At 28.6% G+C, this 26,526-nt stretch overlaps 3 protein-coding genes across 3 annotated transcripts; all 3 read left to right on the top strand.

Annotated features, from left to right (window-relative positions):
• Nucleotides 1–855, top strand: LOC113851452 (FCS-Like Zinc finger 17-like). The gene is made up of 2 exons (XM_027481939.1): nt 1–323; nt 525–855. Exons 1-2 carry the CDS (start codon nt 46–48, stop codon nt 709–711), a joined length of 465 nt encoding a protein of 154 aa, XP_027337740.1. The 5' UTR covers nt 1–45; the 3' UTR covers nt 712–855.
• A 7,789-nt stretch (nt 856–8,644) lies between these two features.
• Nucleotides 8,645–9,760, top strand: LOC113851057 (probable E3 ubiquitin-protein ligase RNF217). Its single transcript, XM_027481545.1, has 2 exons — nt 8,645–9,474; nt 9,691–9,760. Exons 1-2 carry the CDS (start codon nt 8,645–8,647, stop codon nt 9,758–9,760), a joined length of 900 nt encoding a protein of 299 aa, XP_027337346.1.
• Nucleotides 9,761–17,631: 7,871 nt separating this feature from the next.
• Nucleotides 17,632–19,983, top strand: LOC113851586 (subtilisin-like protease SBT1.5). The gene has a single exon (XM_027482101.1). The coding sequence runs from the start codon at nt 17,632–17,634 to the stop codon at nt 19,981–19,983; it is 2,352 nt and encodes a 783-aa protein (XP_027337902.1).
• Nucleotides 19,984–26,526: the final 6,543 nt, after the last annotated feature.

Below are 26,526 nucleotides of genomic sequence, written 5' to 3'. Positions count from 1 at the left end.
TCTTTCAACTCTTCAATTTCAATCCTCTCTTCTGTATAGCTCAAGATGCTTCCAAAGTTCATAACCCATTTCAAGTTGGAATCCCAAGAAGAGAAGCAGCTGAACAAAAGAAGAAAGCATGTGAATTCATTTGACAGTACCACCATGGATGTTGGTTTGAGACTGCTTCCTCAAATTACAAGCTCAAAGAGCACCTCAAACGTCCTTGTGAAATCTGCAATGAGAAAACCAAACCAAACCAACCCTTTAGATTTTTGCTTCCTTCAAACTTGCAATCTATGCAATAAACAGCTCAGCCCAGACAAAGATATCTACATGTACAGGTACTACCAACCTCTTCTACCTACTCTTAATCACTTAAAAAAATACCTTTTTTGCAAAAAAGTTGACATTTTCTTGGATCATTCATTGTCTAATTAAGTTACCTATAGAAATTAATATGTTATGGTTTTATTTACATATAAAAAATCTGAATCTGGGTCTGTGTTAATTTCTGATAGAATTTGGATATGGTTTTTGTGCAGGGGCGATCAAGGATTCTGCAGTATAGAGTGTCGGAATAGACAAATAGTTTTGGATGAGATGAGAGAAATAGAGAGTTCTACCAAGAAAATGGTAGCGTCTTATAGGCCATGTTGTAACGAGGCACGTAGAGAGACTCGTCTTATACTAGAGGATCTCCGAATGCAGAGACTTAAATCTAAAGTCTAAACCAAAGTATTAATTCGTTGCAATAAAAATCATGGCAATAATTTTTATGAATCCCTTCATTTTGCTCATAAAGTATGAGGTTAAGGTATGATTTACGAAAAATGTTATACCATCGTTTATTTTTTAAAATTTTTAACAGCAAGATTTTGATGTGTTTATCATCTTTTAAGTAGAAGAATTATTCTTGTCAGTTCGTTTTTCCTTTTTGAAAAATCACCATTAAATTTCATCAACATTTTGACTATTTTATGCTGCATGTCTATCACTTCGAACCCAGTATTTGGAGCAGAGACAGGATGCGACTTTCCAGCATGTGTGTGTGTGTATATATATATATGTGCAAAATAATGGATGAGGATAAGGTTATAATGGAGGATTTTTAGCACTGTTTTCTTGTCCTTCAAATTCAGTAATAACTATCATGTACAATGAATAAAGTGATCGAGAAATCTGTGGACACAGCATTAACTTCGATATGGATAGGCTTCAAGATTTTCTCACGTCAATTGATTTTTATGAAATTAGGTTGTTGCTATCTGGCATCCATTTTAACTGAAACCATTTTGTTATACATTTTTATTTTATGAAATTCTGGACCAAGTGAAGTGTATTTAGATAAATAATTTATTATATTTTTTTTCCATTTAATGCTTATTGAATAAGAGATTATTAATAAACTTGAAGGTAAAATTTGTTGAGCTAAACTTAAAAATATTTTATAAAGTTTTTTATGAATTTATTAAAGCAAGTTAAATATATGTAAAATATCACACGAAACCTCCACAAGTTTAAATAAGTATTCTAAATATTGCTTCAATTGCATGTATAACAGTTACTTACTTATCCATAAAATTACATTCATATCAGCAAGTTGTGATTCATCGTTTCAATATTCTTAATACAAATGCATTTCATCCCATTCTTCTTAGTAACAATTATTATGTCTAATGAATTAACAATTCGCATCATTTTTTAATATTTTAGAAACAAAAATATAATCATATCTAATAAAATTAGAGATAAATTTATAAATTAATGACTTTAAAACTTTTATACATCATCATTTCTGTCATTTGTACAATCATATATATATATAATTTAACATATTATTTCAGTATTCTGTTGTTATTTTCTAATAGTAAATACATTAATAATTAAATTGATGGATAATTGAAAATTTGAAGGACTGTGTAAGACATTCTAAAATCTAAAGAATTAAAATGTCTGAGTGTAACAATTTCAAATGCAATTTAAAAGTTTATGCAAAATATATATTGCAAAATAAAATGAAATAGGATTACTTAGAAAGATATCACTTTGATACACAGTTGATCAATGCTTTCAAAAATAAAAAAATTCAGAGTAAAAAAATACCATTTAAATGAGTATGAATTCACTTTTGAGTGTTTATTTACAAAAATTAGTTGAGATTTGGATGGGTATGAGGTACTGAGTATCTACTCTCACCTCACATATTTTTAAATATATTAAGTAAAAATTATACTTATTAAACTTACACATATAATTTATATATTTTTCTTATTTTAACTCTTATTAAGTCGTCATCATCATTATATATAGATAGAGAGCAGAGAAAATTGTTGAAGAGGGAAAGCATTGGAAATCGAAGCTTAAAGATAATTATTTCTTAATTTTATTATATTAAATTTGAACTTATCTTAATTATTTGAAGTACTTATTGTATTATGTTGATGTAATTAATTACTTTATTGTATTTATATTTGATTAACATTTCAGTTAAATATTTTGTTGGAGATATTTTATAATCAGGATATGTGGAATATTTTTGTTTAACTTGAATGTAGATAACTGACTTTAGTATAAGTATCTGAATAACAATAAAATATAGAGATAAAAAGTTAAAGTTATCACCTAAATATAAATATAAATATATTTTTAAAATACGAATATATGCTATAATACAAAAGTCAAATGTTAGCAGATACCATTCCTAATAACGTGTTATATATATATATATTGGAAGAATGAAATAAAAGTTAACAAAAAGTTCTTTTCATGTCCTTTGAAATGCTTTGCAATGCCTTTTCTCTTTAAGATAAGGCTCCTAAATCCTAACTTGCAAGTTCTTGTTGCTATCGACACATCTAACCTCGTTAAATATTTGAATGTATCTTTATTTGTTTATTTTCATCGGATTTTATTATGTATTCATGAATATATATTAAGAAAATAAAAAAAAATATTGATAAATAAAATTATTTTATTCTTTTAAACATATGACATTAAAATTCAGCATTTAAAATATAGTTGGTATTGTGATTATAGTATTAAACAACGTGCACCATGTTCCAACGATTATTAAATGCTGATTGTTTACTTCGTCTAATGGTGAAATTGTGTGGCGTTTGCGAGTGGTCGGCAAAGATATAGTCTTTGTCAAATATCGCAACATGTTTATATATAATTATTTTTTTTATACTTTTAATAATTTTGAAAGAATTTTAATTCATAAATAAGAGTGAGTAAAAAAATATGTTCTTAATGTTTCTCATAAGTTAATTGTATATATATTTTTATTATATTAAAATTATAATAAATACTTAAATTCTCTCTAACCTATTTACTTTACAAATCACCGTTAAATTCAGTTTCTCCTACAGAAAATGTTGTAACATCGTTTTGTTTAACATAATAGCAAATATTCTTCTCGGTCTTTCACTACACTACATTGGACTGCATCTTTCACAAGGCAAGGTTACTACTAATTTTGGAAAAAAGGTTCCAACTAGGTGTTGATGCAGTTCTTTTTCTACATTTTGGTTTACTAATTAATAATAATAATAATAATAATAAATAAATTATTAATAAATATAAATATATCTTTTTGGTGGTCCTAATAGTGTAGATCAGTGTACGGCAGATGCCTTGCAAAGACTATAGAGAGAGAAGGTCTCTCTTAAGTATCTAGTTTTTTCTTGGCAATTGTTGTTGAATGCACTTCCTTGTAAAGGTTTACTGATTGATCGTGGTGTTCAAATTGATGATATAACTTGTTGTTTCTGTCATGGTTTGGAGGAACTTCCAACTCATTTATTTTTAATGTGCTCAGTTTCATCTCAAATCTGGTACTTTACTGCGCGTTGGCTTGGATTCTCACTGGTTTTGCCTTCAGATTTATCGACTCATTTGCTTTCTTGGGTTAGTGTTGGCTGTAGTAAAAGAGAAGGAATATGCTTATTAATTATTTGCGTAAGTACAGTGTGGTCTTTGTGGTTGCATAGAAATAGAATTATATTTTCCAATGGTGTTTTGGATGAGAGGGAAGTCCTAGATTCTATTATTCTGAGATCCTGGAAATGGTTATCACTTGTTAGTAAGGGAGAAGCTATTATGTTAGTTGATTGGTATTTGAACCCACGAAATTGCATCTGTCTTAATTTTGCATAAGTATATTTTTACTTTTTATTTCTCTGAGTAAGTAATTTTTTGTGTATATGGGTTTTGAGTTCCCCTTGAACTCTTTTTAATAAGATTTGTTTTGCCTATAAAAATATATATATATATATATATATATATATATAAATATATCTTAGTGATTCATCTAAGAAGACATAAAATATCCCTTTAAATTTAAGGCACAGGAATAAACACTTATTAGTTATTAATTAATATTTATTAAAAATTATAAAAAAATAATATGATTCTTATTTTTAATTTAATTATTTGTCTATACTTTATAATTTTAAATAAATTTTAATTCATAAATAAAAGTGTGTTAGAAAATATGTTTTTACCATTTCTCATAAATTAATTGTATGTATCTTCTTACTACATTAATAATTTTTTAAAATCATGCATTTATTAATTGTAGGCCCAAATCACAGTACCAATAAAATATTTAACAACATAATATTTAATATATTTTAACACACTCTTAAATATTGATTAATTTTTATTTTTTTTTCAAAATTTTTAATTAATAATTTTTATATTTTTAATAAATCTTAATTAATAAATATAAAAATTAGAAAGAATACGTTAAAAATTGTCTTCCTAACACTCTTCTGGTCCATAATGAACAATTCCTTCAACTATGAGATTTCAACGATTAGTTGCGTAAATTCGCTGTCTTCGGTGTCGACCCAATTCGTAGTAAGTAATGAATGAATTACATTATTTGCAACTTGAAAGTTCTCTCATTTTCACCATAATTTGAAAAGCATATTTGGGAAGTTACATAAGTAAAACAAATTAGTTATTTACTTATTCTAAGTATAATTTAACTAGGCTTAATTGAACATTTTTCATATCTCTAAGAAATAAGTCAGTTTAGTTAATTTTATTTTTAAAATAATAATTACTTTATAATTTTAGATAAAATTATTATTTTTTAATTATGAATACCTAATTTTATCTTAATTCCATCTAAATAAAATTTTAAAATATAAAATAATAATAATAAAATAATTAAATTAAATTAAATAAAAATTAGATATAATTTTAAATTTTAGATCTATATGAGATTAGTATTTTAAATTTTAAATAGATAGATATTTTAGTTAATAAAAAAATGATTAGAGAGTAAATTTTTAATCGCAAAATAAAAAGAGATATAAAAAGTTAGAATCTCTTATCTAAAATAAAAATAATAATAATAAATGAGATCTAAGATTTTAGAGAATGCCTATAATTAAAAAGTTTAAGTTTTTAGTGAAAGAAGACTTTTTTCAAGACAATGAAACAAAAGAGGAAAGAACTTAAACATTTTCAAAGCACGGGAAATAAAATAAAGAGATTTGAAAGAATTAAAACTTTAAAAATACTTGAAAGAGAGAGAGAGAAAATAGTTGCAAAAAGGCTAAACATTCTAAAAGTACGAAAAACAAAGAATCTTCAAAGTATATTTTGAGGTCAATAAAGAGAAACTTAGAAAGTTGATGAGAAATATAACCGTAAATTTTAAATCATCGCAAGAAGTCGATAAAAAACTCTTATTTGTTAAATCAAGTAAGGATTCTTCATTCTATTATTTTTTATTTTATTTGTTTTATTCTTTATCTATCGTGTGTTTCGCTTTTGTTTTCTCTTGTTCTTCATTTGTTTATACAAAAGTATCAAAAAAATATTTACCCTAAACAAAATCATCTCTTTTTACTAAATCCTAATTTTTTCTAAAATTCAAGATAAAACTAATTTGGTGAAGTCCTAATTTTTTTTTTCCTTTGGTTTCATTCTCCTTAGTAGTAAAAGTTTAATTTTTACAAAACCCTAACTTTTTTCCCAAGAAAAATATAATTCGGTGAAGTCCTAATTTTTTTTTTTCCTTTTTCCTTACTAGTAAACATTGAACTTATACACAACTTTAACTTTTTTAAAATTCTAAAAATCTAATTTGTGAAACCCAAAAAATATTTTTTTAAAAATCTTTTCACTCTAAAAATTAAATTATTTTTAATCTTAAAAAACTGATTTTTTTTACCCTAAAAGTCAAATTCTTTTACCTTAAACCTTAGAAATCTTTTTTTTTCATAAATCTAAAAGAAAAATTATGATTTCTTCGCAAATCTTAACAAAAAAAACTAATCTTTAAATCTAGGGTTATTTTCTCATTATTTTTTGTTGTTTTTGTTTTTTTGCTTTTTCATTTATTCTATATGTTTTCCTTTATTTCCTTTTTGTATACAAGAAATTAATATTAATGTGTACATAAACTTTTTGTTGTCTAAGAAAAGGAATCTTTTGAATTCATATACAGCATATAAATATTTTAAATTCATGCAACCAAGTGATTTTGATAAAGTAATGGATCTATCTTCAACGTTACTTGAATGGTAATGATTTATTGAGTTGCTATATTAATTTGAACTCTTGAAAAAATAAATTTACTTTTTGAAAATAATAATAATAAAGTAAAAGTCAAATTTTCAAAAAAAAAATTTAATTTATCCTAAAGCCCAATAAAAAAAATCAAGTTTTATTAAAAAAAAGAATATAACAAAGAAAAAAATCAAGTTTTCTGAAAAAATAAAATATTTGAAACTTATCTTGAATTCAAATTTCAAAAAGAACTACATGATTTTAATTTCTCCATTGCACACATAGAATACGTATAAGTAGAAACCTAACTCATCAACTTTAAAATCTTTTTTAATTTTTTTATTTAAAATATTTTTAAAATTATTTTAAACTAAGATTAATTTCAAGCATTTTTTTATAAAGAATAAAAAATAAAATTATTCTTTAATAAAAAAATTAATATTTTTATAAATAAGTCATCCCTTAAATTCAAATAATTTATTAATTGTGTTTTTTTTATCTAAAAACTATAAAATTAAAATCTCTCAAAAATTGTAAAAATTAGAAATAAGTCTAAAATATAATAATAAATTTGAAAATAGTAAAATGTATTAATTTTTAAAATGAAATAGATTTTTTTTTAAGTTAAAATAATTTTTGCATAATTAATTAGAAAGTAACTATTTTATTTGATCGATGTTGTAAGATGCTACAACTTTTTACACATAAATGACTCCCGAATTTAAATCTAGTTTCGAATTTTTTTTTTAATAATTTTTTCAATATTTTTAAAATAAATTTTGGTGATGACTCTATGTCATATTTTTTTAAAAATTGATTATAATTTTTTTTACTATTCTTCCTTTTTTTCTACGTAGTCGTCATTATGTCGTGATCTCAGTTTTAACATTAGTTTTATCTTTAAAATAATTATTATTTTAAAATTCATCTTCTATTTGTTCTATAAAAACATTTAAAACATTTCATAATACTTTTAATAAAATAAGATATTAAATGTATTTTTAAATTTTTGTGTCATTTCCTTTAACAACTTATTTTTTAAAGAGGAAGGAGTAACAATTTATCTCAATAATATAAATTTTACATAAATAAAAGTATAAATAAATTAATAATTAATAGATTTATAAATAAAATTTTATTTCTTATAATTTTAAAAATATAATAGTTTTTATAAATAAAATCAGAGATAATATCAAACAAACAAAAATATTTTAAATTAAAAATAATAATAAAAGCACCTAAAAAATTATACTTAAAATTAACATACTTTTAAGAGTTTTGTTAAAATTAACCCTTAGGATTGAGGATAAATAAAATTTTATTAGAAAGAGAAGTATCTATATCTATATTTATATCTATATGTAAAATTATATATAAAATTGACTACACCTACTTATTACTTATTATCATATGTATTAAATTTTGAAACGTATAAAGTTATCTTTATATATGTGACTCCATTTACTTATTATTCTCTATGTATTAAAATTTGAAACTTATAAAGCCCCTCTTATGTGCATTCACTTATTACTGCATGTATTAAAATTTAAAACGTATAACTTATTAATTGAAATTATATTATATTCATACTTATTTATTTTTGAATTGTATTTTTTTATTATATTTATATATTTTTTATATTTAAATTATATATTTTATATTTTAAAATAAATTAATTTAATAAAAAAAATAAACCTTGCAACTCATGTGCATATTTTCTAGTTTATTATATTTTTATAACTTTAATAAAAGAAATGTGTATGTTTTTTATAAAAAAAATTATGTATGAATACTTAAACACGGGTTAACAAAACCCTACTTTTTATGTCACTAGGTTTTTGGCTGCGTTTGGAAACCGGTGGAGGAATCAGACAATGGACCTTTACGATTCCAATATTGGTATGCTGCAACATTTATTATTATGCAAATTCCAAGCACTAAATTAAGATCAAACGGTCAAATAATTGGAACTCATGATTATCAGTTTGCCCATTGAATCGCCAATGGTTGCAAAGCAATTCATGCATTTCTCTTCTGAAGATAAATATAAATTTTATATATAAACATAACATATATATGCAGTGCTAGTAAGCTTTCTACTTTACATTGCTTAGGAAAAGAATTTATGCGAGGCATGGAGGGAACTTCATCGTCCTCCAGGGCCTCTACTGATGATGATCATCTATTAGTTGACGATTTCTACTTTTCAGCCCTTTACGATGCTGAAGAAGTTTTTCCAATCTCGGATGAGAAATATGCAGAAGAGTTACAACTACAAGAAGCCTTATACTCCTCTGCAACGTCAAGAACTAGAGTTGAAAATGATGTTATCAAAATGGGTGCACAAGTTGAGAGTGACACCCCTTTGAGAATCCTCAAGAGGAAACAAAAAGAGGTTGGTCAATCTTCCCAATCCCATGTCTACTGTGGTATTTGCATGGAAGCAAAACCTGGTGAAGAGATGTTTAGGAACCAAAACTGTTCTCACTCGTTTTGTGATGATTGTATTGTGAGATATGTTGCTGCAAAGATTCAAGAGAATATATCGATGGTTAAATGCCCTGATACTAAATGCAAGGGTGTTTTGGAGCCTCAGTGTTGTCGTTCAATTATTCCAAAGGATGTGTTTGATCGATGGGAAAATGCCCTTTGTGAGAATTTGGTGCTTGCATCACAAAAATTTTATTGCCCTTTTAAGAATTGTTCAGCTATGTTGGTGTGTGATGCTGAGGAAGTTATCACTACTTCTGAGTGTCCACATTGTAATAGATTGTTTTGTGCACAGTGCAAGGTTGCATGGCATGCAGGAATGGATTGTGAGAGGTATAGGCGCTTGAAGGAGGGTGATAGAGTTACGGAAGAACAAATGATAATGGAACTTGCGAAGAACAAGAGTTGGAGAAGATGTTCCAAATGCAAGTTCTATGTGGAGAAAGTTGATGGATGTTCACATATTTCTTGCAGGTTTGACTGTGTTATACATGTTTCAAACCAATTTTCTATTTATTATGGAATGTTCCTTTTATTTGTTCATGGAGAGATAATTTGAAAGTATTGCTAGTAGATGATGATTAACTTAAAAAAAAAGTACTAGTAGTTGATTTGATTAAAAAAATGTTCTTACTTTGAATGGAAGAAGTAATATATATGATCTTATTTTATAAATCAACTTGACTGCAGATGTGGTAATGAATTTTGCTACGCTTGTGGATCATCCTGGAATCAGCACCATGCATGTAGCCCTCATTAAGAATTGCTGGATTCAAGTGAAAATAAAGAAACACAGCCTCCATCAAGTGAAGTTTACTAGTATGTCTTTTAAGTCTTGTTAGTGAAGCACACAAAGTAAATTATATGGTTTTTGTTGTTTGAGTTTTTGAATGAATCTGGATGTGTTTTGTACTGTTGAGCCATTAAGTTTGTTCGTGGATGATGCTCAAGTCTGGAATAGGATCAGGATTAAATTTAACAATTACAATTACAAAAAGACAGTCTACTAAATCAAATAATTTAATTTTTAAAATAATCAAAATTTCAACTTATTTTATATTTTATTATTACCTAGAGTTTTAGGGATAATATTATATATGAATAATAACTACAAAATATTTTTTTCACAAGTACTTCAATTGAAAGGCCAAACCCTAATAAATAATTAAATAGATAGGTATAGATGATTGTAAACTTTTATTGGGCCTACGGCCTACCAACAAAAGGCCTATGATAAATAGCTCCTTGATCCAGAAAAAAGAATGCAGAAGAAATGCTGCATTTGTTTGATAATTTGAAATAGAAAATTTATGAGATTTGAATGCTAAAGTAATATTTTTTTTTAATTATGTTTTGCACAGTACAACTATGCAAATATGTATAAGTGATTGTTTAGATGTAGTGGTTTGGTATTCTCTTTCATTTTTTGCAACCTTATAAATGTGTTTTTTGTTCTTAGTTTAAAATTTATTTTCTTGCAAATAGTGGCATTGTCCAACATTGTTATTGGCATTATTAATTGAATCTCCACTTAGGCACGTCTTTTAAAAATTACTATACTGGATTATTAAAAAAATTGAATTTGAATGTTCCCATGATATTAAAATGAAATAATATGGTCATATTAAAAATGTGTATTTTTTATTTAATTAGTAAGGCTTATAACTAATTACGTACAGTGAATCATTTTTTACTCTTAAGTTTGATAATTTTTTTCCATCATTTTAATTAGTTATGCGTAAGAATGATGAAAAATATTTGAATTAATATTATATAAATGATTTATATTTAATAAAAAATTATTTACAAACATCATTTTATGATTTAATTTAATTATGTCTAATTAATATTTATTCTAATTTTTGTAAAATCTATGCAAAAGACAGGTAAGTTTACTAATTACTAGTCGTTGTAACAAAATATAGCATTATTCATAAATTATAGTATTTGCAATAAAAGTATGCATTCGTTAAATATAATATACAATTTGCATTTGAAATAGATTCACAACAAACAAATAAATAAATAGAACGTAAATGTAAACATTTTTAGCGAGTGCTTTTAAAAATATAAGTTTATAATTTGAAATTATTAAATAAAAGCATAAATATTTTATATCTTAAAGTTTTGAAAGTATTTAGTATTTTCTAAAACAATTATACTTTTTTAAAATGTAAGTTAGGAAATCATAAAATATTCCAACCACCAGAGTAAATTTTGCATCGCGTAATTACTCTGTTGTACCCTCCATGTTAAAGGAAATTAAATGGCTTTTAATTTCATCACAAAAATTGAAGAGAGAAAAAATGCAAAATGAAAATTTAATTATATGAAAACACTAAAGTTCTTTTAAGAAAATTTCACTCTTCCCCTAATGTTTTAAAATATATGTTTCCCTCCATTGAAATTTTAATATAAATTATTCTATCTATTTTTTTTTTATCTGTACACATGAGAGGATAATATATAGATTAAAAATATAATTATTATCTTTGTTTATTTTTAAATGATTTTAAACCTCAAAATATGACCTTTCTGTCTCATGCGATGATAATTACAAATTAAATGAAGTTGTTGACACTACCATATGCATTAGTTAATTATAAATGTATAGATTATGGAGGTTTAAAAGGTTAGTTATTAGGGTACAACTTCTGGTTACTAGGTTTTTAATGATGCAGCGTTTGATTAGCTTTACCACTTGTTTACATAAAATGTTAACTTTGACCTTAAAATTTGATTTTAAGCAAATAAATGTAAATGATATTCAATGGAAGTATAATGTTTGAAGCATTCAGAATTTAAAAAGTTTTTTCATTGAATAATTTTTTATATTTAAAATGTTAATTAATTGTAATTACTAACATTTGCCACATTTTTTAGTCAGTTAAACTCTTTTCCCTTCCTAACAAGATTCAATTCTAATTTTTGGTATGGAGAAAAATTTGTCAAGGGAAACAAAATTGTTAATCTTTATACCTTGGGAAATGTACAATTTTTTTTAATATATTTTTCTCCTGAAAATTTGTATATTTTACATTTGAAATTTAATTTAATTTAATTTAATATAACCAAATTTTATTGATAATAACAAATTTTGAAAGAGTCGCTCAATTTTTTTTTCTTTCTTTGGAAAATTTTAATACTATAAAAGGTTAATTAAACATCTTATTATTAATTGGAAAACTAGAAAACAAAATAAAATAAAATTTCAAATATTTCTATTGTAGATTTTAAAAGTAAACCTCAACTAAAAATTTATTACAATGACTTGAAATTTTTAAAAAGTACAGGAAGGAAAATAATATTACTAAGTAAAGACAAAGTATTTAATTTATGATTTTTTTAATGTATGTGACAAACAATACACAGTAAAAATTTTTGTATAATAATTTTTTATTAAAAATTATAAGGTATTACAAAATTTAACCCATTCATATTATTAAAAAAATACAATTTTTAATAAAAAATATGATTTATTACTTTTTATTAGTGACCTTAAACATATTATTTAACTTAACCTATAATTAATGAATTTAATTAAAGTATATTGACAATATTTTTTAAAATTTTAATTATAAATTGTCATATTAATTAATTAATTAAGTTTAACAATAATTGATTTAAAATTTATACTTTTCACATGTTTTAATTAATGAATAATATAAAACTTATGTACTAATTAACATTATATAAAATTAAACTCATAATTAATTTGATCATAAAGTTAAACACGTGTGCCCTGTGCACATGTGGGGGTATTGTTTTTCATGACCAAACTAATGTATAAAGGCACTACAATTTGAATGATGCAAAAGTTGGTTTAAACATAAATGTCTCACTCCTTTAATAAACAACTCATCTTTTTTCACCGATAACATTGCCATTATGACCTTTAAATTGTGTGGTTGATTGGTAGTAGTAAATTATTATTATAAAGCAATAATTGAAGGAACTCGTAAGAAACAAGCTTTGCTTACCATTATTTTAACAAGTTCTAAATTAATGAATAATTAAAAGAAATAAACAAATTCAGAGACTTCTTGATTAAAAATACAGTGTTGCAGCTATTTTCATTAAACCATCTTGTTTAGTTAATTAATGAATGAAATTTTTGATATATTTTTTTATTTTTAAGTTTCTAATTTTTTGAATTCTTAATACACTGAGCATTTTGTTTCTATTTGACAATATATTTAATTCCTTAATCAGCTTTAAAAGTGCTTCTTAGCATTATTTTTAAACATACAAAAAGCTTTAGCTCATCACAATGCGATAAGATTAATAGAAGTTTTATATGTTTCGTATTTATCTCAAGATATTTTTTGCTTATTTTTGTTTGCAAGTTAGTTTTTGGACGAAAAATTTATATAATAATATTTCTCATTTAGGAGATTTTAGATGAATTTATTAAACAGTTAAAAATTAATAAAAAAATATATTTAATATTTCAGTGAGACATAGATTAATAAATAAATTTTATTAAAAATATTCTTTAAATTATTAAAATAATGAATGTTTTAATATAAATCAACATATTTAAGAGACTATATTATATGAAACGAATGGAATTAAAAATTATTATTTTATTATTATTATTAATATATATATATATATATAGCTTGTATAATTAACATTTATTTACAACTTAATTTTTATATTTAAAAAAAATATTTTTTAATTCATATAAAGAAATTATGTTTTAATCTAGATCATTATAATATTGTTAAAAATGTATAATTTAGTAAATAATAACTTTTATTAATAATAGTATAAGAAAATATTTGTTTAAAAACTAAATATAAGTTTTTAGATAATAAAACTAATTGGTAAACGAATTTTAAGTATAAGGATAAAATTTGTATTTTAACTCTGTTTCATCAGTAATCTATTTCATTTTATTTAATAGATATTAAGAGATAAGCATACAATTTTGAAAAGTATTTATACTCTAAAAAGAAATAAACACATGAAATAAAATTCACAATAATAATAATTTTTAAAAGAAGAGAAAGTAATAGCAAGACCACATCCTAATTACGGTTTTGGTCTTATATAAACTCAAACTTAGCAAAATGGTCCAAACTTAACCTCTGATTTAAACTCATCATAATTACAAGATTCCTAATAATTGCATCTGCACTGCAATTGCAAACCCCACATGTTTTTTTCTAATTTAAATACCCAATGCCTTATCCTTTTACCAATTTTCTCTCTTTCTCTCTTTTTTGGTGATTTCTTTTTGCCTCTTTTGCTTACTTCTTTCATTGGACATAGTCGTGGGGCCTCTGTTCAAAAACCAACACGCTTTGAAATTAAACATTTTCTCTTACCCTCTTGTAATATATGAACACTTTTTCCTACAAGGGTTAATATTTTGGCATTTATCCATATATTAATCTTTTTACAGCAAAAAATTGTAATACAAAATCCAATTTCTCTTTTCACTGTATAGGCAAAGAGAGTTGAACTTGGACCTCTCTTTGTTAGATATGGGTCACTTTTCCCCGCATGATAACATATTTTGGCTTTTCCCCCTTCATTAACCCTTTTACTATAAATAGAGTGATACAAAATCCAAAATCTCCTTTCACTGTTTGGGCAAAGAGAGTTGGACTTGGATTTTCCTGTGTCCAAGTGTTTCAAATTGAGGGGTAATACAAAAGAAAAAGGAGTTTATTTTATTTTAGGTCCCCACCATGATAACATGCAGTTCAGATTATAGACGAAAGAAAAACAAACAGCTTGCCAAGAGGGGTCACCATCAGCTCAATACAAGGAAGATGATGATTATGTTTTAGCTAATAATTGCAATATCCTTTAATAAAATACATAATTTTTTAAACTGCAAATATTTTTTATTAAAAGACTGGTGTATATATATAAAAGAAAATATGATAGGTTGGAGGCATTAGCATGGACAAAATTTAGGGGCATGGCCTTCCAAGTTTCACTTGCAAAAAAGTGAATGATGACATTTGGTGAGCAACAAGTGTGGTCCCAACATGCATGCGAAGTTGAACCTTTTCTTTGGGTTCCACCAAATTGCTTTCTTTCTTACACTTTTGATTTTACATATTTGCATTCTTACGCTGATTGGCATCAATCACGACATGGACTTGTTCCGTGTTCCTTCCATCATCCATATATGTCATTCAATTTCTAGTTATTTTCAACTCAGAATCTGTTCTTTCTGCGGAGACAAAGCTAACATAGCTTTCGACGTATGAGTCCCCAACCCAGAATTCCACAAACAATATTTTGTAACTCGCTTCAAATTTTACGTAATGTTTGAATTCATGTTAAATATTTTTTAATGTTATTAGTTATAATTTTTATACTAAAAATACTGTATCTTCTTTCTTCTAATACTTTGTGGTAGCTGGTAGCCTTTTCCCTTCAGAATAACATAGTCATTAAAATAAGCCAACTTAATTGGTCCAAATATAATTTAAATATAAAATTTAGACGTTAAGTTTAAGATTTTATGAAAACTTCTTCTTTTTAACTCAATTTAATGAAGTTTACGTATAAAAGATAAGTTTAGTGTAAGTCGACCTCCGTAAGCTCAATATTCACAAACAATAACAGTGCACTTAGTCTCAGAAAAATTCCACTGTAAATTCTCACCATTAAACTTAGCTTAGGTATTGTATGGATGCAAAGAAAATGATGTGAAATATGACTTCATCTATAATTTTTGGTGGAATAAGTTCTTTGTTATGGTCTGGTAACATTGTCTTCCAGTGACAAAAAGAAAAACATTAATTAGAATCCACAAATTTATATTCTCACAGAAGATTATGTGATTTAAAATGGGAATGAATCTTGTGAATATATATATATATATATATAGTTAAGTTTTTTAAATAATATAAAAAAAACAAAAAGTGACAAAGTTTTGCATAATATAAAGAATATTACATTAGAAGTTCTAATTAATTTTAATATAAGCTTCTTATTTTTATATTCTGTTTTACATATCTAAATAAGAAAAAAAAAACTTACTTTTATCTATTCAAACAACACACTTTTTATCGTTTGTTTATTTATTTATACTATTTTCTTTTTTCTTTTATGTGTTTTCTATTGCATCTAAACAAGCTTGAAAAATGACTAGAGGATAAAACAAAGTAACATAATCCTAAACTTATTTATTGATTTTTCATTTAAATGAATAAATAATATTTGTTTATTTTATTCAAATAATATATCGCTTTTATTTTATTTCTCACGTGTGTTAAACTTTCTGTCCAAACAAAACACAAAAGTTATTATATATATTTTTTTTTTCATTTTCATTTTGTATCCAAACATTGTATACGAAAATGCATTACATATTAGACAACGCGCATGGATGGGCCCGCGAAGTCACAAGATTTCAACACGTGTTCGTTTTCAAACTACCGTACCTGTCAGCTATCATTAACGTACTACTACATTATCTAATTGGCAGAAATATCTATAACTTTGAATGTTTGAACATATATTTTCATCTTAACATTGCCAAGATTGAAAAATAATGCAACTAACAATATGACACAACTAATAAATATTAAATTTTTTAAATATATTAACAAAAAATTAATAATTAATCGAACAAATGCAAAATGCATGGTTAAAAAAAAGGAGAGAAAATTTGATTAGGTGTAATGGGGTAGAGGGTAATTGAGTGTATATAAATGGGTCGTTTGGATTGAGTGGAAAGTCAAGCACTTGATGGTTTAGTGTTCTCTGCCATGGATGGTTGACGTAATTCATGGACCCAACACTTTGTTTATTGAAGCATTAATTGACGAAGCTGATTGGACCAAAAAGAAGACAAGAACATCTTCCCTTAGACTTGTATCTTTTTTCACTCATCTTATATCTCTAATTTATTATATAAATATCATTTCTCTCAATTCAAACCTTTTTATCACCGAAACAAAAGCAAATCCTCGGAGGGACATAGAGTACCAAGTATTAAACATTTTAATTACTTCAATATAATTCTTAAAAAATTGAAGTTTTCAATATAATAAAAACCTATTAGAATATCATTTTTTTTCTCAACAGCACAAGTTAATATTCCTTTTTTTTCAGTTACTGACATGTGTTTTTTATTTTTTACATTATTTTATAATTATATCGGTAAACGTATCAGACAGCTGTTTTCTACTTTATGGGTCTAAGCACAGCAGAGAAAACATGGACACACGATTACTATTATTATACACACAGTAACAATAGTTTATGAAGAAACATGCAAAAACTGGGAATTAGAATTAGGAAGAGATTCACCTTTTGAAATCCACCACAACACGACTGCTCCACCCCCCACTGTTCTCCTACCTCTGCCATTGTCGTACTTCAAATGGCCCCATCCACCATCTTTCCACTGCCCTCATAGTACCCTTCCAAATAATAATAATAATAACAATAAATTGATAATTATTAAAAATTATAATATTTAATATTATTAATACATTATGTTATATAATATCTTATAACTTTTTATTAGGAGTAGTAATACTCCCTCACTAACACACACGCATGCACTCTAATCTATAATCTACACTTCACTCACTTTCTCCCCTTTAAATTTTGCTGACACCAAAGAACTCATTCACACTTCAATTTCAAATTTCAATGGCTCCATTTTCCTCTTTCCCTTTCTCCCTCATTCTCTTCCTCTTCTTCGTTTTCACACTCAAAACACAACCTTGTTCTTCATCAGACCCAGAAAAGAAAACCTTCATAATCCAAGTAAAACAGGAAGAAAAGCCATCAATATTCCCAACCCACAAGCACTGGTACGAGTCATCACTATCTTCCATCTCAACATCAACCAACACCATCATCCACACATACGACACCGTTTTCCATGGCTTCTCTGTAAAGCTCTCACCTTTAGAGGCACAAAACCTCCAAACACTCTCCCACGTCATCACAGTCATTCCAGAACAAGTTCGCCAACTCCACACCACGCGCTCCCCTCAGTTCCTCGGTCTCACCACGGCCGACCGAACCGGTTTACTCCATGAAACCGATTTCGGCTCTGATCTCGTCATCGGAGTCATCGACACCGGAATCTGGCCGGAGAGGAACAGCTTCAATGACAATGATCTAGGTCCCGTCCCCGTCAAATGGAAAGGCCAGTGCGTCGCCGGGGTAAATTTTCCGGCATCCTCATGCAACCGGAAACTCATCGGAGCTAGGTATTTTTCCGGCGGGTATGAAGCTACCAACGGGAAGATGAACGAGACCACAGAGTACCGTTCGCCGAGGGATTCCGACGGCCACGGCACGCACACGGCGTCCATCGCTGCCGGCAGGTACGTGTCACCGGCGTCCACCTTGGGGTACGCCAAAGGAGTCGCCGCCGGAATGGCACCGAAGGCTCGCCTCGCAGTTTATAAAGTATGCTGGAACGGCGGCTGCTACGACTCCGACATTCTCGCCGCCTTCGACGCCGCCGTCTCCGATGGCGTCCACGTGGCGTCGCTCAGCGTCGGAGGGGTAGTGGTGCCGTACCACCTGGATGTCATTGCAATCGGCGCTTTTGGAGCCTCCAACGCCGGGGTGTTTGTTTCCGCCTCTGCCGGCAACGGCGGTCCCGGCGGACTGACGGTGACGAATGTGGCACCGTGGGTAACCACAGTTGGTGCCGGAACTATAGATAGAGATTTTCCCGCTGATGTAAAACTTGGAAATGGTAAAATCATACCGGGGGTTAGTATTTATGGTGGGCCGGGTCTAACTCCGGGTCGGATGTACCCGATTGTATATGCCGGTACTGAACAATTTGGGAGTGGTGGTGATGGTTATTCCTCTTCATTATGTTTAGAGGGTTCTTTGGATCCTAAGTATGTGAAGGGTAAAATTGTTGTGTGTGATAGGGGGATCAATTCAAGGGCTGCTAAGGGTGAAGAGGTGAAGAAAAATGGAGGGGTTGGTATGATTTTGGCTAATGGTGTGTTTGATGGTGAAGGGTTGGTGGCTGATTGCCACGTGTTACCCGCCACGGCAGTTGGTGCCACCGGCGGTGATGAAATTCGGAGCTACATTGCATCGGCGGCGCGGAATTCCGCCACGGCGACAATTGTGTTTAAGGGGACTAGGCTTGGTGTTAGGCCAGCACCTGTGGTGGCATCATTTTCAGCTAGAGGGCCTAACCCTGAATCACCAGAGATTTTGAAGCCTGATGTTATAGCTCCTGGGTTGAACATTCTTGCAGCTTGGCCTGATAGAGTTGGTCCTTCTGGGATACCCTCTGATGGGCGTAGAACTGAGTTTAACATATTGTCTGGGACTTCAATGGCTTGTCCTCATGTTTCTGGTTTGGCTGCATTGTTGAAAGCAGCACACCCTGATTGGAGTCCTGCTGCTATTAGGTCCGCATTGATGACCACTGCTTATACTGTTGATAATAAGGGTGATCCAATGTTGGATGAATCCACTGGGAATGTTTCATCAGTGTTTGATTATGGTGCTGGTCATGTTCATCCTGAAAAGGCCATGAACCCTGGTTTGGTTTTTGATATTTCTAGTTCTGATTATGTGAATTTCTTGTGCAATTCTAATTACACTACCAAGAGTATCCAAGTGGTCACAAGGAAGGTTGCTGATTGCAGTGGAGCTAGAAGGGCAGGACATTCAGGAAACTTGAATTATCCGTCCTTCTCTGCTGTGTTTCAACAATATGGAAAGCGAAAAATGTCGACACATTTTATTCGATCTGTTACCAATGTTGGGGACCAGAATTCGGTCTACAAAGTCACCATTAAGCCTCCAGTTGGAATGGTAGTGACAGTGAAGCCAGAGACTCTGTCTTTCAGGAGGTTGGGTCAGAAGTTGAACTTTCTTGTTAGGGTGCAAATTAGGGCTGTGAAGCTTTCCCCTGGAAGTTCTCTTGTGAAGAGTGGTTCCATAGTTTGGTCTGATGGCAAGCATAGTGTCACAAGTCCCTTGGTTGTGACAATGCAGCAGCCTCTGGATTAGTGTTTTGAGGTGTTTGGATGTAGAAATTTTGGTTCTTTTTATCCATCTTGAAACTCTTATAAAACTAGCTCTATATGTATAATAGAGAATGTGTTTATCAAGTGTTCATTTTGTAAGAATTGGTGGAAGGATGGTTTGTTAGAAACAGCGTGAAGGCACTGCCAAAAGAGGGAGAAATCTCAAAGAAAAAGAAAAAGGGTATGGACGTATATCTTTCTTCTTGTAAAATTAAGAATGTCTGTAGAAAATGTCTTGTTTAGAAGAGGACAAGGATATGGGAAAGATCTTTTCCTTTTGAGTGATTTTGTTGAATCCTTTGATAATGTTTTGTTAAGTCAGATGTTTGGTGAAACCATGTGGGTAGAGATGCGAATGTTTTATACTGCAAGAAACTTTATTGGTTGAGGAAATCAGATGGTAAACTTAGTATTTCACACAAGCGTGGATGCTATTATTACGATGACCAACAGGACAAAATTCATAAAAAAAATTAGGGTTGTTTTGTTCTCTTTCTTTTTCTCCAGATTTTATCATATGATGGCAACCGTGCAAAAACTCCATGGCAGGGTCTACCAGCATTTATATGCATTGTCTGAGAAAGATTAGGAATTGGATGTGCATATTATCAGGTACTACAAAATTATTCTTATAGCACGGATATCAAATATAGTTAAACTAAATGTGTTCGGATACACATTTGCAAATTTGAGTTTGAGCAAACTTGTTTTTGTAGAACTGATTTTATTTAGAAGTGGATTTAAAGTAATATGATTTATGTATAAAAACTTTTTACTTTAACATAAGTTTGTAGTCAAATTCAATTTAATGTTTTCAACTCAATACAAAAAATAGTATAAATGTATCAATTATGTCATAAAACTGTCCAACATGTTAGTATCAATTTCAAACAACACTTCCATGTTCAAAGTTGAGTTTAGTAACTTTCAAACAAGCACTAGACATCAAAGTTATGTAAGTTAGCGAATTAGTCATTGAAAAAAAAAAGGTGCGTTTATTGAATTCTTATAATATTTCATATGCATAAAACAAATTCAAAAAACCATTTATGATTTAGGTTAATTAACAAAATCCAATTAGTATCTAATCCGAGTCATCTACAAATAATGCAGCAGGTATTTGAAACTCTCTGTATTTTTTATGCGTGTTCGAAACAAGTTCTTTTTTGTCAACATTTGAAACAAGTTCTTAATGTAAACTTTTAACCCACCTAGTCCTTGTAAGATTCCCAATAAATATACGGGTCTATGGTAGTATCGGGTTTTCAAATTCGAGTATGCTTCAAAACTGAAACTGGCCATGCAAGACAATCTACATTCAAATGATGAAGGTTGAATTAAAAAGCTAATTTGGACGTTCAAACAAAGCTTCTTAGCTGGAAAAAAGTGCCATTTGAAAAGAAATTGGTTTGCCAACCGTGGCCCAACATCATGAGAATTCTTTTTAAGCTGCTTGTCGCGTGTATCATTAGGTTCCTTCTATCTTTTGTCTTCACCATCTTAACAAAACTCTGAAGACAAAAAAAAAGGTTCTTATATATCTAAAGAGAAAATTATTTTCATATCAGAACACAACGAGTAAATATGAGTTGTATAATTATATATAAATGATCAAAATTAAAGATTAATTAAAATTATATGTTCTAATTTTGACAATTCACAGTGAGATCTTAAGGTTAAGATTAATTTCTTTAGTGATCCTATAAAAGGAGCTTTATCATTCATGTATATATATTACGGCCAAGTGAAAGATGCGTTTTGAATGGTAAAGCAAAGAATTATATAACTATTAATGAAAAAAGTAACAAGTGAGATAGTAATTAAGCTCATGATAATAAACTACGGTGTTGAAATCTATCTCATAATTATCATTTTCAATAGTTATAGTTCTGTATTTTACCCTTTAAAGTATAAAGTGGTCCATTCATTTTAATATAGTCAAATATAATTTCTTCAGACCTTTCACCCATTAACAGGATATGAGTGGCCCTCACGGCCATCTCATCCAAAAGAAGAAAGAAGATGAATGAAGCCCTACTTCACTTTAGACTTTTGATTTTTCATATCTTTATCGTTTATTGCTTTGACTTATTGAAAAAAATTAAATAAAAGAATGCACAATTGTAAAGGTAAAAAGAATTTTTCTTTTGGTCGTGAAAGTAAAAGGAAATTGAAAAATGATTATTTCTGTTTGGACAACAAATTGGCCAAAATAGTGCGAGGCCCAACATTTATTCTTTCTTGTAAGTCAAAAGTAGAGCTCAATTTAAAAAGTCCATCAGTCCCAAAAAGAGAATAAACCCCACCAAATAATGATCAACTAATTGGCCAAAAAAATAAGTTTAAACTTTATTCAAGACACTTTTACAAGCCCAAAATATCCACTTCCCCATAGACCACCAATGATAGAGCCTTGATGGCTCATTTATTCTTCTCCAGATGTTATTTTTTTTAACAATCAGCACATCAGTGCTAAAAGGCTGAAACTAGCACTGCCAAAGTAGTGTGACCAAAACAAAAAAAGTACTGTGGCACTTGAGCGTCCACCTTAAATGGTGTTTGGTTTACAGAAATATGTGTTCCCTTTAATCGTGACATTTGGCGGGTATAGTTATTATTTTATAAATTTATTTTTTTAAAAAAACTGTTTATTTGTAAGTGACAAGTATCGAGTGAATAAATCCTACAAAAATGTTGAGAATTTGTTCCTAGAGTACATGGAACATGTTGCCTCTGCATTAAGTCCCAAAAAACTGCGAAATATTTTCCAGCCGAAGGAAAAAGAAAGGCCATTTGCTATAAATATCAGGTTGTGATATCTTTTGACATGGAATAGACTATAGTCTATGAAAAAAGTAGCACGCTTCGTTAATTATGATACTTTTTTTAACGTAGGATAGAAGTCCTGATAAATTGCAATATCTAGTTATGCATTTAGTTTTGTTATGCAGCAATTTTTGTTCATGTTTAGATAATGTATGTAGAAACAGGAGTGACATGATTTTTATAAAATGTGATCCATGTTAGGGAGACTTCATTTACCTCGATTATCCAAGTACATACACGTGGAGTTAGTCTCATTTCTACATGCAATGATCACTTAAATAACAAGTGAACCCAACATGTTTCTTCATTAGCTTTTAATAATTAACTGGGGTGAGGGAGCAGAGAAATTGCTGTGCCATAAATTTCATGAAATTTGTCTATATCTCATCTCATTTCACTTTTCTTTTGGTATCATTTTAATATTATCTCAAGTTAACTTACATATTTTCTCCATTTTAAAATAATCATAACATAAATTTTAATGTGTAAATTAAGGAGAAAAACATAAGTGTTTATAATTGTACTGTCTTCTTATTTATTTATTCATCTTTTATTTTATTGAGTTACGATAGCAACAATGAAATATAAAATTAAAGTCAAAACAATAGTTAAAATCTTTCTTAATGCTAATAAAATGAATAATTTGACACAGAAACAAAACTTACAAAATGTTTTTCTTTTTTTAAGAAATGTAATTATGAGGTATCTTGGTTGCTTCATCATATTACACATGTAATGTGACGTGTCGACTTTTGTCATTGGAAGCGTTGATAATTTGTTTGACAAAATTGCAGTGCAAAAGGCCGCAAGGTAAAAAATGGCGGTGGTTGTGGGGCTTGAGGCTGATGTTTCAAAGGGTTGATTAAGAGGTGAAAGACGAGATGAACACTAACCTTATCTTTAATTAAACATAGTGATTAGTACAAAAAAAACATGATTAGATATAGAGATAACCCATATCTGTTTTTTTTATCAATATAGAGATAACCCATGATTAGATATAGAGATAACCCATCTAAGAGCCCAAACTTGCATGGCAATTGTGGGTACCATCACTTTCATCACCAACGTGTAAAATTGGACGTCATCTCCAAAAATGGACTAAAAATGCAAAGCAATAGTTGATGAGAACTGTTGAAGACATTTATGAGCGGAAGATTCATGAAGATGTTCATTGTATTTTGTAAAAAAAAGGAGCTTGTCCGTCCTAAATTTGGATGTTTGTTTAAAAATTGTAACACCAAAAAGGACAAAACATCTATTTTGTTAGGCATACAATGTCCCATTTTACCCACGCAAATATCAATGCCTTTCAATTTGTGCTACATGAGTGTGCCACATCAACTATTAGTGCCGATGGAATCAATGAGCTCAAAAGAGATTTTATTAGATTAACTGAACTTGTGTAACGTAGTGCAACAACTGATTTAAAAAAATATCAACTTGATCAGCAACTTGTCTAGTGGCGTAAAAGTGAATTAAACTACACACTAGAGAATAATATTAAGTATTAATTTGTTTATAAGTGATGGCGATTACTGGTGAGCGACTGTGTAAAGCAATTAACAAAAATGTATTTGAAATTATTTTGGAGGACAATTCTTAGTTGTCTCTTGTACTTTTTCTGGGTATATACAATTACTATTTTAATATTAAAATTATTTTGTGTTTGTGGGCATCTATTTTTTTGCTTTTGGTAGAGAAAAACGTAACTTTCCTCCCTTGTATTTTAGTTTCTGTTTAGGGAAATGAGAGAAGCATATATGATTTTGAAAAAAACTATTTAAACCTTTTTATTTTCGTAGTCCAATAACAACTAAACATAATTTATTTAAGCAACTAGGTAGGAATACCATAAATTATTCCACAAATAAGGCATAGGAAGGGACGAACTTTATTTCTTTTAACATTGCATTATATGAAATGTTGACATTACTTGACAAGCGATTCACATTTGAATAAACGACAAATGATTAAACAATTGCCTACTTGATCAACAAGGCCTGGTGGCGTAAAAGTGAATAAAATTGAAAAACAATTACAAGGACTTGTCGATAATTTATCTGCTGATTACTAGTGAGAGATGGCTGTGTAAATTCATGGGCATCTATCTTTTTCTTCTCTTCTGTTGGCAAATTTAACCTCCCTCACCACACTCATGCACAGATAAACCTTTTATTTTCTTAGTCTATTGATAATTAAGCATAATTTGTATAAGCAAATAGCTTTCAAATAAGTGTTCAAATTTCATCGCGTGTACCATTCTTTTTGAGTAAGTGAAAGCCGCTAATCATCCACAAAATAAGTGTTGAAATTTATTACTTCACGTCATTGAATATAATTTAAATGAAAAACTATGTTGAGTGTAAAAATTTTAAAATTTATACTGATATAAGAAAATTCTACTTCATGTATTATTTTTAATTTAGATTATAAAAGTTAATAACATAGAATTCCTAAATCAATGCATAGGAAGCGACGGATTTTCTTGTAATATTGTATCATCTGAAAATTTAAATACGGACTAGCATTTGAGTCTCTATTTTTGTTTTATTTGGAATGAAATGCTGAAGAGTACTTATTGTTTGTAATAATAGATAGTGTAAGAATCACATTAATAGGCCTTCATTTAACGCACTCTCAAACCAGAAAGCTACGTTGGTAAAATTAGTAAAATAAGCGAATTTATAATTTTTAAATATAAAATTAGTTAAAAAATTTATATGTATAAATATTTTATAAAATTAAAATTATTTGACAAGCTAGTTATACAATTAACTAATTTGTGATAATAATTTAAAATTACACAAAATAATTTTTTTATGCATGCTTGAACATAAAATATATTCTAATTCATATATATATTTTTAATATAAAATATATTTAGATACAAAATATTCTAACGAATGTATGTTAGGTTTTAGGTATGTGACGGATAAGTTATTTTTTGAAAAATTATAGGTAAAAATATTAATAATTAGTTTTTTAAAAATAAATTTTATTAAACTTTTAATTTTCAAAATTGTAAACTCGTTTTATTTTTTATTTATTAAAAAACTCTAGAAACTTGATTGATGAAGCCAAACATTGCCCAAAAACTAATTCATGAGAAGAAACGAAACGAAGTATTTGGCTTTGTTTGGTTAACATAGATCACATGTAACTTGAAACTTTGGATTGTTGTGAATAATTGTAAACAAGTTATGTGTAGTACACCGGTGAGTTGAACAACACATGAATAAATGAATGTCATCCTTTTCCCGGTTCCCCTCTACCCTATCTTATTGTTGTGACACAACACTCGTTACTAATTAAATAGTTAGTGGTGTCTGAATGGGCCATATTTGTTGGATTTTCAAGTTCCAACCCAGCCCATGGACCACCCATTTCTTCCTTTGTAAGGGAGACAGAGGCTAAGTGGGGCCCAATGGGTCTTGGTGGGACCCTAGATGACACTGTTTTTGGATCCAAATATCAGAACCGTTGAATCTTGGTCAGAGGTCAGCGATGCATATCAAAGTCAACATTTGGAACGCTATGTGTGTCTCCTAAGTGACGAGTAAGAGGAGCACTTGTTTCAACCACTTGCCCACTTGATCATATGATGTCTCATTTTCTAATTTATTCAACAAATATCAATTTTTATATGAATTTATGCCTTTTCAGTTTTGACATACGACAAGTCGTGTATGTGTGTAGT

Source organism: Abrus precatorius, unplaced genomic scaffold, assembly GCF_003935025.1.
Source record: "Abrus precatorius isolate BTA unplaced genomic scaffold, Abrus_2018 Scaffold9, whole genome shotgun sequence".
NCBI lineage: Eukaryota > Viridiplantae > Streptophyta > Magnoliopsida > Fabales > Fabaceae > Abrus > Abrus precatorius.
The sequence above is the reverse complement of the archived record's forward strand: the minus strand, read 5'-3'. Positions and strand labels throughout refer to the sequence as shown.

Coding starts and splice junctions, on each gene's coding strand:
- LOC113851452 (XM_027481939.1), top strand. CDS start 46: ATGCTTCCAAAGTTCATAACCCATTTCAAGTTGGAATCCCAAGAAGAG. Junction 324..524: donor AAAGATATCTACATGTACAG/GTACTACCAACC, acceptor GTTTTTGTGCAG/GGGCGATCAAGGATTCTGCA.
- LOC113851586 (XM_027482101.1), top strand. CDS start 17,632: ATGGCTCCATTTTCCTCTTTCCCTTTCTCCCTCATTCTCTTCCTCTTC.
- LOC113851057 (XM_027481545.1), top strand. CDS start 8,645: ATGGAGGGAACTTCATCGTCCTCCAGGGCCTCTACTGATGATGATCAT. Junction 9,475..9,690: donor TGTTCACATATTTCTTGCAG/GTTTGACTGTGT, acceptor ACTTGACTGCAG/ATGTGGTAATGAATTTTGCT.